We start from the raw sequence: 15,322 nt of genomic DNA, 5'->3' as shown, positions 1-15,322 counted from the left end.
TGGATATATGGGACTTGCTAGTCATGAAAGTTCACTCCTATCAGAAATTCAGAATCATAGTACTGGGATTAACACAGAGATTCTCATTTTACCCAGACAGTAGTGTAACACTGAAATGGTACACATTCAGTCAAGGAAGGAAGGAAAGATATCAATATAGTCAGATTTACCCTGAAGTCATGTTATTTATTCTCTGGCACTTTTTGACAGTTTCTGAACTTCCGTGGATTTTCCGGACTTCTATCATTATGTCATATCATGATGAAAACAGAAAAACAATCAACCTCAGAGTGAATATTACACCTGTTTATTGCCCTCCAAGATCCCTCAGTATCTGGTCTTTCTCGTCCCACCTCCTTCACACCTGCCCTCTGTGCTGATAATGACCCCTGACTTCTGCTCTGTCCCCACATAAAACTTTCACACATTCCTTCTGCCACAGTCGTCACCTCAGGTTGCAATGATCTACACGTCTATTTTTCAACCGGTTACAAGCTCTTTGAGACCACAGACTGGACGCACTTCACCTCTGGCGTTAGCTCCCTGACTGACACCTCAGAGGGGCTCAGCAATAAATAAATTAATTCTTAAAAAATAGAGCTTGTGAAATGAAATGGTTAATCAGGGATGACTCAAGTTCATGGCAAGGATGGATTTGCCAAATTACAATTTAATATACTTCATTACAGATTTTTACAGGTGCTTCCCCAGTGAATGCAATGCCCAACTATTTATTAACGGTTTTGTTGTTCAGCTGCTTAGTTGTGTCCGACTCTGCAACCTCATGGACTGCAGCACACCAGGTTTCCCTGTCCTTCACCGTCTCCTGGAGTTTGTTAAAATTCACGTCCATTGAGTCAGTGATGCCATTCAAACATCTCATCCTCTGTTGAAAAGAGAGGTGGTGGGAGGAATCTGGAGATTGGGATTGACATATATACACTATTCATATTGTGTATAAAACAGATAATTATTGAGAATCTACGTATAGCACAGTGAACTCTACTTAATGCACTGTGGTGACCTGAATGGAAAGGAAGTCCAAAAGGGAGGGGATATATGTGTACATATATCTGACTCATTTTGCTATACAGTAGAAACTAATATGACATTGTAAAGCAACTAGACTCCAGTAAAAATTAATTTTTAAAATATTTGAGGCCAAATTCAAATATCTGATCTGTAAGAGCTAATAGCTAATTTTAGAAGTCAGGATTAATAAAAAAAAAAATTCTAAAATTACAGAGGTGTCTCAGAGAGTCTGGGGTATTAAAAGGCATAAAAGTATATAAGCCTTGAAAATCGTCTATTATTTTTTATGAATGCCTTTTCATCCAGTGTAATTTTACATAAGATGTACAACTAAAATCTTAATAAACTTTCCATCTTCATTTTATATAGCTGCCAACTGAAAAACTCCATTATGATTTTAGAGAGTGGTTCAAAATATAAAGATGTAACTTAAATCAGAGGGGAAAAGGCTGATGGCTATAGAAGGAAGAATTCTATCCTTTAAGACAGAAATATGCCACTGAAAAATGCACTCCTGAATGAATACAAAAGAATACAAAAAAACCCACAATACCCATTAAGTGTAATTACTAAAATCATTATCAAAATGATCCTCAAAATAGTATCTCCACCTCTCACCCCAGAGAGTGATCAGATTATTACTAACTCAACTAATACTAATAACCCCACGTAAGTAGTAACTGGGAATTAAAAACAACCATACCTCTGCTGTTTCTTTGTCCTCCAGCCCACAACTAAGCTATCTTTAAAAGAAAACCTTTCACCCACATGGTTTCTCACAGCTTGAATATGCAGGTATGCCCCACATTGTGGGAGTGTTCCATGCACTTCAGCAGAATGTCTACTCTTGACACATAATAAGAACTGAGAAAATTCTTTTCGATTTGAGCTTATATAGATTTTATGGTGGCTTTCAATGAGTTACTCTATTATGAAAACTCAAATCCATCTTGAGAACAATAATAACATCCTATTCCATGTAAAATTTCTATAGCACACCATCAGAAGAGAGAATGTTCTAAGTGAAAGCAAAAACATCAACAGATCTGAATTAAAACAAGACAGGGCATCTGGACAAACTGTAAAAGGAGAACACTGCCCTGATGTTCAACAATAGAAGACTGTTTGGAGAATTCTTTCCTGTCTCCATGATTCTTTTTCCTTTCAAATAAATATCCACTTGAATATTTAAGTGAAAGTGACAGATGCTCAGTCGTGTGACCCCATGGACTGTAGCCTGCCAGGCTCCTCTGTCCATGGAATTCTCAGGCAATTCTATTGGAGTGGGTAGCCATTCCCTTCTGCAGGGGATCTTCCCAATCCAGGGATCCACCTCTGTGACCCTTTGGACCGTAGTCCATGGGATTTCCCTGGCAAGAATAGTGGAGTGAGTTGCCATTTCCTCCTCCAGGGGGGATCTTCCCAACCCAGAGATCCAACCTGCGTCTCCTGTGTCTCCTGCATGGCAGGTGGCTCAGGGGTAAAGAACCCAGTATTCTTGCTGAGAAAATCCCATGGACAGAGGAGCCTGGTGGGCTACGGCCCATGGGGTTGCAAAAACTCGGACACAACTGAAGCGACTGAGTATGCACAATTTTATATGCAAGTTAAAATAAATAACGGAAGTGATGGCTGGGCAAACATAATATAGCAGGCTGGGAGATTTCCCAAGGTGTCAGGCTTCTAGGAAGAAGTTCTAGAAATTGAAAACGAGATTGGTACCTGTCTCTGCCTTGAAGTGTTTAGAACTTGAATAGCCTTGCATCCCCTGGGCAAGTGTTTCACTATCCTTTGAAGGGACACTCTTACTGCCAGAGTGTTTGGTAAGTAACAAAAGTATGGTTTACCCATGAAAAGAATTATAAACAGCCCCCTCTCTGTGAACCCATCTGTCTACTAAATTATTAATCAGAGGAGTAGTAGAGGGACTATCCCAGAGGTCCCCTGTGGGGTTAAAGAATGAATGATAAATTCAAGGTTTGACCAACTGAATCTTCTCACTAATGGGACACAGGCCACTCATGATGGATCACCAGGGGACTTTTTCTTTACCTTTAAGACTTTATCATTCTTTTTATAAAAAATTTATATTGAAGTACAGTGGATTAACAATCTTATGTTAGTTTCAGGTGTACAGCAAGGTGACTTTCTATCTATTCTTTTTCCAATTCTTTTCCTGTTTAGGTTACTACAGAATATTGAGTGGAGTTTCCTGTGTTATACAGTAGGTCCTTGTTGGTTATCTATTTTAAATTTAGCAGTGTGTACATGTCCATCCTAAACTTCTAATGTATTCCTCCCCTTCCCCCTTCCCACCAGAGGACTTTTTCCTTCCAACTGTTACTTTCTTTTCTTTTTCCAAGTTGCATTTTCAGTTAAACAAAGTCACCTCCAGTGCGCTGAGATGCTGGTCATGATATCCAAGAAGGAAAAGACCGTCTGCCCCAGACACATTTTCTGTCTGTACCGTGAATCTGATCTTCCAGGTGCCAGGAACCGACATTGCCCGTCAGAAAAGGGGAAAGCTTCTCTCTGACTCCATGCTAAAGTCTCTGGTTTAAAAGAAACTACCAGAGAACAATAGCACCCCACTCCAGTCCTCTTGCCTGGAAAATCGCATGGACAAGGAGCCTGGGGGGCTGCAGTCCATGGGGTCGCTAAGAGTCGGACACAACTGAGCGACTTCACTTTCACTTCTCACTTTCATGCATTGGAGAAGGAAATGGCAACCCACTCCAGTGTTCTTGCCTGGAGAATCCCAGGGACAGCGGAGCCTAGTGGGCTGCCATCTATGGGGTTGCATAGAGTCGGACACGACTGATGCGACTTAGCAGCAGCAGCAGCAGCAGCAGCACCAAAGAACAGGCTGTCACCTCTGCTATCTACTTGAACATCTGTCAAGGGCAAGAGAAAAAGGAACAGGGAAACCCTACAGAAAGGCGCGCCATTTCCTGTAGAAAGACAAAAGATGCTTCTCCATCATTCCATGAATGGCCCCACAGAGGCCTTTTCTCCATGTGCTGGGAGGGATTGGGGGCAGGAGGAGAAGGGAATGACAGAGGATGAGACGGTTGGATGGCATCACTGACTCAATGGACGTGAGTCTGAGTGAACTCTGGGAGTTGGTGATGGACAGGGAGGCCTGGCGTGCTGCGATTCATGGGGTTGCAAAGAGTCGGACACGACTGAGTGACTGAACTGAACTGAACTGAACAGGGGAGAAAGGGAACTATTTCTGTTTTTTCTTGCTTAAGGTATGCCTCACTTTTTTTTCTCTCAGTAATTAAAATGGTTTTCATTCTGAGAGTTTATATAACAAGGATACATTACTTCAGAATGACATGGTGTTTAATACTTTTTGGTGGAGAAGGCTGAGATATTATTCACAAGGCTGTTTCTCATGGGTGTGATATCAAAACATCCCCCCAGATATCTCTTTGATCTAAATAATTTTACAATTTTATTTTTGAAATTTAACATAATGACTCAATGACAAATATGTATTTGTTTTTAAAGACGAAAATGTGCGCATTTGAAATGGCATGAGAGAATCCAAAATACACAGAAGGGTTTACTTTTCTTGCCTTCTTTCTTCCTAAAGATAATTTGTTTTTTGTTATTTACTCCCCTAGCTGTGATGCAATAATCACTGTTTTCATGGTTTCCTTAAGTCCTGAGCAATTTAAACTGTCAGTCTTTTGCTATCTTGTGACAAGTGCTTATTATGGCCAGCTAACGTACTTCTCAGAAAAGCCCAGTCCCCAGCTGCAGTCACAGAGTGAGGTGCCAGCACCCAAGATCAGCTACACAGGTCTGCTCTGCTTAAAACTGAGAGCACTCAGGAGAACAGCCTCTGATGCCCACAGGATCTCACCTCCAGGGCCAGGGAACCGAGGCTGCTTTAAGGGGGCAGGTCCCCAACCTCAACGCAATCAGAAGCAAGTAACTTCCAGACAGTCACCCTGCTGACCCTAAATCTCTCATGGGCTATTTCACTAAGCCTAGTTCCCCTGCCCTCTCCTCCAAACCAGTGTTGATCCTATTAACCTTTGTGGTCAGTTTGCATCCAAGTAGCGTGTACTCAAAAGTCGTACAGGGAGGGAGTAGGCAGGACTTGTCAATGACAACCCACTGGAAGAGACTCAAGCCTGTCTCTCCTTGGGGAAACACATATTTCCTGGTTGAGCGCAGCTTCTGTCTCCTCTCGGGCTGTCCAACATCTTGGTACAATGGAGCCATTTCACTCCAACCATGTCATACCAGCATCCCCGGCTATCACTTTCTAGCCATCACCCTTCTCTGAAAGCATCATAGTGCCTGGGAAAGCTCTTTAAAGACCCTTCTTCACTGAAAGAACACCCACTTTTTTATTAAATTTCGAACCTTTGAGAAAAACTCACTTTTTATCTCAAGGATTAGTAGAATGAGGTGGGGGGTGTGTGTGGGGGAGAGGGACCAGTTAGCAGATATTAAATGATTAATGACAAAGGTGTTCCTCCTCTTCTCCCAGGTAAACCCCCAAACTTCTGCACATCTTTCAAAAACACACAGTCCCTTTCCTGCACCACTTCCTTACTCAGTACACACAACTGCTACAGTACCCATTGCACTATGTCAAAGAGTTTTTATTTAGATGCAACTTCACCTATCAGACAGGAAACTCCCAGAAGAGGCCATGACTTCTTCATCTCTGTTTTTCCAGCCCCTGGGCCAGATCAGGGCTCATAACGGCTAAATGAGCCTTCCTCCACCTCCCACCCTGAGTGGCCTGAGCTGGCCACTCCCTCCTCTGCAGTAGTTCATATACTTTACGGACTTTCAGTGTATTGGTTAGCATGTTATCTGGATAGTGCCTATGCCTTTCTATCTCTATATCCCCAGAACCTAGCCCAAGACAGATGGTCAGTAAGCATTTGTAATGGGAAATAATGCTGAATAATCAAATATGGCCAGATGATGGAAGACCTTGATGATTCAGGTACTTCAGGGTCACTGGAGGTTTTCAATGCACAGAGTGATCTGATGAAAAGCAGAGCTTTAGCAAAATTCCTCTAGGCAGCCATAGGTTAGAAGACTGGATTGATGTAGAGAGAAGTGAAGACAGTGCAAAAAGCTAAGCGCCATTATGGTAATCCAGGCAGGGGGTGGACAGAGCCTAACTAGGCTGGGCTCTACACTGATTAGACCCTGTTGTCATTGTTGTTCAGTCGCTAAGTCATGTTGAACTCTTTGTGACCCCATGGACTGCAGCAGGTCAGGCTTCCCTGTCCTTCACTATCTCCCAGAGTTTGCTCAAACTCATGTCCATTGTGTTGGTGATGCCATGCAACCATCTCATCCTCTGTCTCCCTTTTCTCCTGGCTTCAATCTTTCCCAGCATTAGGGTCTTTTCCAATGAGTCAGTGATTAGCATCAGCTGGCCAAAGTTATTGGAGCTTCAGCTTCAGCATCACTCCTTCCAATGAGTATTCAGGGTTGATTTCCTCTAGGATTGACTGGTTTGATCTCCTTGTTGTCCAAGGGACTCTCAAGAGTCTTCTCCAGCACCACAATTTGAAAGCATTAATTCAGTGCTCAGCCTTCTTTATGGTCCAACTCTCACATCCATATGTGACTACTGGATTATTAATTGCTGACTAGACCCTGTGGTCAGATGTTTATGCTATTTATGCCAGCTGGGTGATCTTGTGTGATCTCTGAGCCTCAGTCTCCTCATCTGTGATACAAAACCAATTCCTTACATGGTTGTAAGGATTAAGTGAGGGGGGTATATAAAGCCCCAGCATATTGTCTGGCACATAATAGGTGCTCTATTAATATTCCCTTTTCTCCCATCTTTCTAAATTGCACCCAAGGTACCTAAGATTCAGGGAAATCTGTCCAGTTCCTTGACATCAAGCTCCTATTTTCCTTCAGTCATTTAACCTCAACCTTGTAGGTTCAGACTCAGGGGCTGGTGACAATGCCCAGCAGCAAGAACTGAAACAGCTCTGACTGGGGACTTTGCACAAAGGCAGTCTGAATGTGACCCTGACCCCAGCTGTAGCTCAACGAGCCTGAACCTTAACTAGCCTGAACCTTTGGGGTAAGAGACAGGGTCTCAGGTTACCTGGGACAGATCATGGACTGACACCCCTGGCCTGGCCAGCCTGTTTCTCAATCCCATCCTTATGTGGTTATTCCTAAATTATACCACCTTTCCACTGAAGCCTCTCTTTACTGCTGGAAGACAGTCAGCCCTGGTGTTGAACTCCAGCCCAGGCCAAGAGTTTTGCCTGCACCCACCAGCCCTTTGTGACCCAGTTCAACGGCCAAATGCCACTTTCTTCACGAAGTCTTCCTTAATTTCACACAAAGCAAAACACGATGCCTCCTGCTCCAACTTCCCCTAGGACTTTATCTACCTCCCTCTCGTTCTCACTCATGGCACTAATCATAGTCTCATCTAAGATGTTGAGCTAAGGATGCCAAGGATGAGCGCTGGAGCCCCTCAACCAAAAGCATGCATCTTTGCAAGTTCTCTCAAGCCGGCCTGGTATGTGTTCAAACTCCCCCCACAACCTGCCTCAGTGTTCCTGTGGGTGTTGGTTCTTCACACCCACCTCCCTCCCTGGTTGGACTCAGTCTGTCCTGCCATTTGCCCACATCTTGCTTGGCCCACCCTCACTTTCCCTTCTGCTTCAGACATTTGGCGACCCACCTGTACTCATAGTACACTGCAATCAGATCTTAGCCTCTTCTCCCATTTTTGGCTTCATTAGACCCACCTCAACTCTAGTAGCCATTAATGGTCTATCCCTCCAACCTCCTGGACTATAAATTTCTTGAGGACAATTATTGTTTCATTCTTCTTCTTATGTCTCTCACAGAACTAGTTCCACAGTAGGAACAAAATAAATACCCTTTTTGGGGGTCTTTTCTTAGCCAGTGGAAGTGCCAAGTACATAATAACAGATAGATGATGGCTAATATAAGGTATTTCTCATTTCTGGGCAGAGACATTTAATTTATGCATATTCCCCCTACCTTCCTTAAATTTTCTAAACGTTGAGTGAATTTCATGCAAAGTGTTATAAATGAGGCATAAGCCTACCTGGACAAGTAGAAGGAGGTTTGTATCTGGTAAAGGAGATTTGAGCTTCAGGGCCTGCAGGAGTTCTAGAACAACACCACGAGACAAGTAGAATTTATCCCGCTCCTAAATAAAACAAAAAAGAAGGTAAGTGACTTCTGAAAATTCAATTAGAAGAGATCTCTGTCAAAAGAGCTTCCAAAAGATTCACAGATCAGAAATAAAAAACACTGCTTAAAAATGCGTAATGAACTGTCCTGAAGAAATAAACTCAAAATGAAAAAAGGCATTTTTGTGTTTGTAATGAGTTTAGTGAAGCACTGAGAACACATAATTTAATGGATAAGAAAAAGATTGGCTATCTCTTAAATACTGAAACTATAGGATTTGATTCTTACTCGTAGAGGATATGTCCAAGAATGTAGAAACTAAAAAACCTAGAATTTTTTCAATAGAAAATAATTTAGAAACATTTAACACTGTTGAAAGGGTCTCATATCCTCTCTAAAGAAACTTACTTTTTAAGTGGACCATTTCGAGCATACAGAAAAATAGATGGAATATATCTTGTACCTATTATCCATCTTTTAACATTTTTCATCATAAGTCAAGCATCACAGAAATAGTTGAAGCTACTATCTACACAGGTCTCTCTTTTCTTTCTCCCTCCTTGAAATAGCCACTATTTTGTATCTGGCGCTTATTACTTCTTGTATATTTTAACACCTTTACTACATATGTATGCCACCATTGTAATGTTTAATATTATTTTTGCATGTTTTTTAATTTCCTACAGTGTGTATCTTTCCGAAACTTACAATTTTTCTACCACATTACATTTTTGAAATTAGTCCCTATTGATACACATAATTCTCATTCGTTTAACTAAATAGCTTAATGATATTTTATTGTATGAACACACCAAAATTCATTGATCTGTCCTCAATAATGGAACGATAGAATATCTTCCATTTTGTAAGCCTTTAAAAATTGTCAAATATAGCACACGTGGAAAAGTACATAATATATAAGCTAACAGATGGATTAGTACAGATTGAACACAAATGAAATCATCGCCCAGGTCAACATCACAAGCACCTTAAAAGTCCCCCATGTGTCCTTTCCTGATCATCGCTAACTTCCTGGAGACCCTGTGGTCTGAATCCATTGTCTTTTCTTTCTACTCATTCTCATTTATGGTGTCCTGCCCCCTCATTTGTTTGGTTACCTTTGCATGTTGCATGCTTTGTTTTAAAATTATTTTTAGAAATAATCTGAGGCCTCGAATGCTATCTTCCTCCAAAAAGCTTTCTGTTTGCTTTTCACCAGGTTCTGGAGGCACTCGTGGTCCAGGGTATTACCTTAAGACACATAACAAGCCTGGAAATATTTTATCTTGGGCCACCAAAGGTCTTGACATGGATCTATGTCCATGTGAGGACAAGCTTACTTCTAGATTGTCTTTATTTTGTGGTCCTGATGAGAAGGTAAGGGCAGTGCAGAATCAGACAGAGTCCCCAATCTTGGAAGTTCCTAGATTCTGACTTTTCTCCTTGCCTCCTGGATCTTTCAGAATTGTCACATCCTTCAGATAGCCAAACACTCCCAGGGCAAAAAAGGTCTTCAGTGCCAGGCTTACATCTCCACATTTCTGTGTTCTCTCAGACCTTAGCTTAGTAATTCTTCTATGTCTGGCTAGTATTTTGATGATTTTTAAAAGTTTTCAGAAAATATTTTAAAGAAACTTTTAAAATTAAGTGGGAGGATAGATTCAAATTATCTAGTCCCTCCTGAACAGGAGGGAAAGTCAAGGATTTTTTATTGGAATGACACTAAATTTATAGCTTATTTTGTGAGAATTAGTAGTCTTTCTTATGCTGGGTCCTCATTCATGAACATGAGATCTGTTTCCATTTATCTAGTGCTAATAAAATGTTCTGGTTACCTCCAAAAAGTTCTTGCATATTTTGGTTAGATTTAATCTTTGTTGCCACAATAAATGATATTTTAAAGTATATCATAATCATTTGTATTGATAGCTGAATATTAAAGGTAGATGATTTCCGAGTATTCATTTGTATCCAGCATCCTTGCTGAACTCTCTTATAAAAGTTATAAAAAGGTGTCTATAGATAAGCTCTCTTCAGTTCATTTGTAATCACATCGTCTATGAAAAGTTAGAACCTTTTTCTTCCTAATCCTTATACTTTGATTTATTCTTCCTGTCTTACTGAAGGGCCTCCAGTACCATAACAAAGACAAGCCATGATAATGGTCATTCTTGTCTTACTTGTGACTTTAAAGGGACTATTGTTGGCATTTTACCATAAGTATAATATTTCCTAGAGGTTTCTGGCAGACACCCATTATAAGTTAAGGAAGTTCCCTTCTGCTCCTAGTTTGACAAGATTTATCATAAAAGGATGCTGAATTATATAGAATGCTTCTTTTCTATCTCCTGCTGCTGCTTCTAAGTCACTTCAGTCGTATCTGACTCTTTGCAATCCTATGGACTATAGCCCACCAGGCTCCTCTGTCCATGGAATCCTCCAGGTAAGAATACTGGAGTGGGTAGCCATTTCCATTTATGGGCTTCCCTGGTGGCTCACACAGTAAAGAATCCACCTGCAATGCAGGAGGCACGGGTTTGATCCCTGGGTTGGGAAGATCCCTTGGAGAAGGGAATGGCTACCCACTCCAGTATTCTTGCCTGGAGAATTCCACGGATGGAGATGCCTGGTGGGTGGTCTACAGTCCATGGGGTTGCAAAGAGTTGGATACGACTGAGCAATTAACATTTTCACTTCATTTATAGTTATCATAAAATATTACACATATTCCCCATGTTGTGCAATAATATATCCTTATAGTTTATTTTATACGTAATAGTTTGTCTTTTTAATCCCCTACCACTATGTAGTCCCTCCTCACTTTCTTCTCCCAACTATAACCCCAGTTTGTTCTCTGTATCTGTGAGTCTACTTCTTTTTTGTTATATTTTTAGATTCCACATATAAGTGATACTGTACAGTATTTGTCTTTCTCTGTCTGACTTTCTTTACTTAACATAATGCCCTCCAAGCCCATCCATGTTGCTGCAAATGGCAAAATTTCATTCTTTTTTGTGGCTGAATGTGAGGCTTTATTTTTAATGCATTAACTTGGGATTATTCATTCAGAATTTTTGCATCTTTGAAGTATAACTGACCTATAATTTTCCTTTCTCCTATTGCCCTTGTCTGATTGGTACTGAGGTTCTACTGGCCTCATAAAATATGTTGGGAATTGTTCCCCTTTTCCTATTCTCCGTATTAGTTTGCATAAAGTAGAGCTCAATCTCAAATGTTTAACAGAAGTTGTCTTTAAAATTGGAATGGCTTGGGACTTCCCTGGTGGTCCAGTGGTTAAGACACTGTGTTCCAGTACAGGGGAGCTGGGTTTGATCCCTGGTCAGGGAACTAGATCCCATATGCCACAACTAAAAATCCCATGTGCCCCAGCTAAGACCCAGCACAACCAAATACATAAACAAATATATTTTTTTAATGGAATGGTTTTCAACCACCAAAGCAAATTTTCCGTTATGTAAGTCTAGCTATCTTTTTTTTATTGTTATATATTACAATTTTCTAGAAAGTTTTCCTTATTTTCCAAGATTTCAAATGTACTAACTAGATTGTCCCTTTATATTCTTCAGCTCTCTATCTCTCTTGATATAAAAGTATAGATAAGTATTAGTAGCTCAGTTGTGTCCAACTCTGTGACTCCATGGACTGTAGCCTGTCAAGGGATTCTCCAAGCAAGAATACTGGAGTGGGTTGCCATTCCCTTCTTCAGGGGATCTTCCTGACCCAGGGATGGAACCTAGGTCTCCTGCTTTGCAGGCAGATTCCTGACTGTCTGAACCACTTGTGAAGCCAAAAGTGTTAGTTGCACAGTCATGTCCGAGTCTTTGCAACCCCATGGACTGTAGCCCACCAGGCTCCACTGTCCCTGGAGATTCTCCAGGCAAGAGTACTGGAGTGGGTTGCCATTCCCTTCTCCAGATCTCTCTTTGCTGCATGCTATGTAATTTCTTCAGATCTATTTTCCATTCCACCAAATCCCTTTTTGGTTAAGTCTAATTTGCTCTCTGACTGTCCACTGAGGCTTTTTTTTTTTCTTTTGTTTTTGTTTTTTAATGTCAATGACTATTTCATTTCTACAATTTTTACTTTGTTCCAGTCTATCTGGTTCTTACAAAACAGAAACAGACTCACAGACTTAGAGAACAAATTTACAGTTGCTGGGGGAAGGATAGTTAGGGTTCGGGATGGACATGTACACGCTGCATATTCTGAACGAGTAACCAGCAAGGACCTGCTGTATAGCACAGGAACTCTGCTCAGTGTTAGGATGGGAGGAGAGCTTGGGGGAGAATGGATACATGTATAGGTATGGCTGAATCCCTTTGCTGCTAACCTGAAACTTACAATGTTGTTAATTGGCTATACCTCAATACAAAATAAGAAGTTTTAGAAAAAAGACCCACTGACTGGGTTTGAAAAGTAACTCCATCACTTTACTACCCATGTTTATGAGGGAAAGTTACGTTTCCTTTTTAAGGTTTAGCTTCCTTGTCTAAAAAAGTGATGAAGTATAGCCAATTAAAACATATGCTGAATGAGAAGCATATAAAGGATGAATTGCAAACATGGGAAAATATATAATTACTAAAGAATAAAGAACCAGATAGCTTTTATTTTCCTAATGAGAAAATATTTTTAAAAAGAAGATAATAAATATTTTCTCATTAGGAAAAAAAAAGCGTGTTTTTATTTTCTTTATTATATAGTTCTAATATGGTAGTTCTTAAGGGGAATAATCTTGCTTTTTATTAACTATACTAAAGTATCTCATTGTGAATTATTTCTTCATGTATTTTGTAATTTTAGATTGTGATCTCATGTTCATCAGGATTTTAATTATAAGAATCCTATTGGGCCTAGGTTGAAGGCACATCTCTCCAGAGAGGTTTGAGGATTGATTCTGAGCTGCTTCTGCCAGACACTCCAATGCTATTATGTGCCCAGCACCAATTAATTTGACTTTCCAGTTTAGGAGTTCATAGGACATGTAGGTATTACAAATTCAAACTCTAAACATATTCAAAAATAGGCTCATGTTTACTCATTCTCAAAGGAAACTATAGATGTTTCAGTTCTCAGGCTCAGACAGATCCCATTCTTCATCACCTCCATATAAGAATACATTCTTTCCAAAAGATATATGTCTTTTATCAAACATATAACCTTTCATGGGTTTTGACTTTCTGCTGAGGACAACTCAGCTCTAACTCCCAACCTAGGATAGCCCCAAGATGCAATTTACTTTCTCTGTGTGGGCTTTAAAATTCAAGCCACTAAAGAATATAATAAAAAAGAAACAGATTCACATATATAGAGAACAAACCAATGGTTACCAGTGGAGAGAGGGAAGAGGGCAGGGAACTAAGAGGTACAAGCTATTAAGTGCAAAATAAGCTAGAGGGACATATTGTACAACACAGGGAATATAGCCAATTTTTTAAATAATAACTATATATATGGAATATAACCCTTATAAATTATAAATCACTATATTGCTGCTGCTAAGTCACTTCAGTTGTGTCCGACTCTGTGCAACCCCAAGACGGCAGCCCACCAGGCTCCCCCGTCCCTGGGATTCTCCAGGCAAGAACACTGGAGTGGGTTGCCATTTGCTTCTCCAATGCATGAAAGTGAAAAGTGAAAGTGAAGTCGCTCAGTCGTGTCCGACTCTTAGCGACCCCATGGACTGCAGCCCACCAGGCTCCTCCATCCATGGGATTTTCCAGGCAAGAGTACTGGAGTCGGGTGCCATTGCCTTCTCCATATACTTGTAATTCATATAATATTGTATATCAACTACGCTATTGTTTAGTTGCCAAGTTATACCCAACTCTTTGCAATCCCATGGACTACAGCCTGCCAGGCTCCTCTGTCCATGGGATTTCTCAGGCAAGAATACTGGAGTGGTTTGCTGTTTTCTTCTCCAGGGGATCTTCCTGACCCAGGGATCAAACCCAAGTCTCTTGCATTGACAGGCAGATTATTTACCACTGAGTCACCAGGGAAGCCCAACATCAACTATACTTCAATTAAAAACAAAAGATTCAAGCCACCAAGTTTACCAAGACTGTCAACTTCCCCAACCCAGGACTACTACAATATCAGTTTATATGCTTATCACCCTGGTTCTCAATTCCCTCTTCATTTTTGCCCCTTTCATGCTGATAAGATTAGCTATATATTTAAAATAATGTTTATTACATTTCATCCAGCACTTCCAGAATTTTAAGTGGGACAGCTGTCAAGTTGTTAAGACTGCCTGAATGCTTAATAGAAAAGTCTCCAAAGTGCTTACCTTTCCATCCCTTTTCTTTTGATTAAATAAGGGAAAAGACTCAATTAGATACTGCTATTTCTTTAAGTATTTCTTATAGCTTCTCATTATCTATGAAGAAGGTGGGAACACCCTAGATGAAAGCTCTATAACTAACAATCATTTGAGTTGCAGAATAAGGAAGGATAGATGACTGGCCACTGAAGTTATGACAGATTTTGAGGGGATAAAATGCAAAATGAATATTCAAAACCAAGAATATCTTGAATTCAAAATAGTGGAAGGTCTGCTGTAATCAGTACTTATAGTACACAACACAGAAAGTACAAACTCATTACAGTTCTTTCTCTAAATATCTATATGTAATTTAAACAAATCAAACATAAAGAAAATTAAGAAATAAAGTGACTTCTAAATATAGAATATCTTTTCACTGTATTTGGTGCTGTCTTACAGATCTATTTTCTTAAGTGAAAAAAAAATAAAAAGAAGCTATTTTTCTGGAAGAATTTGAAAGAAGAAAAAAATCCTGATTATTTCGGTAGTTAGAAAACATATTGCTCCAGGCAGAGTAATAAATAGTTTACAGTCAGAAAGATTAAACAGAAGATTATCACAAAACACTTAACATGGCGGAATGGACACACGACGGTAAGAAAGGAGACGAGTATTTTAAATAGAATGAAATCTTGATATACAATTAGATTTTTATGAGAAAATAAAGGGCCTGTAGAAGTGGACAACATGAATAAAGGAGTATTCTGAATGTTTAAGAGGAAACAGCAGACACAGAAACCCCACTGAAAATAAAGTTGG

General features: G+C 40.1%; 1 protein-coding gene across 8 annotated transcripts in view; it reads right to left on the bottom strand.

The window, feature by feature from the left end:
* The window catches only part of UNC79 (unc-79 homolog, NALCN channel complex subunit), a 278,726-nt gene that overhangs the window by 28,499 nt on the left and 234,905 nt on the right, over nucleotides 1-15,322 (bottom strand). For all 8 annotated transcript variants that reach the window (XM_027520966.1, XM_027520960.1, XM_027520963.1 and 5 more), the window contains one exon: nucleotides 8,126-8,230. In XM_027520966.1, the coding sequence (XP_027376767.1) occupies nucleotides 8,126-8,230 (105 nt within the window). The remainder of the gene's footprint in view (nucleotides 1-8,125; nucleotides 8,231-15,322) is intronic.

Source organism: Bos indicus x Bos taurus, chromosome 21 (genome assembly GCF_003369695.1).
Source record: "Bos indicus x Bos taurus breed Angus x Brahman F1 hybrid chromosome 21, Bos_hybrid_MaternalHap_v2.0, whole genome shotgun sequence".
NCBI lineage: Eukaryota > Metazoa > Chordata > Mammalia > Artiodactyla > Bovidae > Bos > Bos indicus x Bos taurus.
The sequence above is the reverse complement of the archived record's forward strand: the minus strand, read 5'-3'. Positions and strand labels throughout refer to the sequence as shown.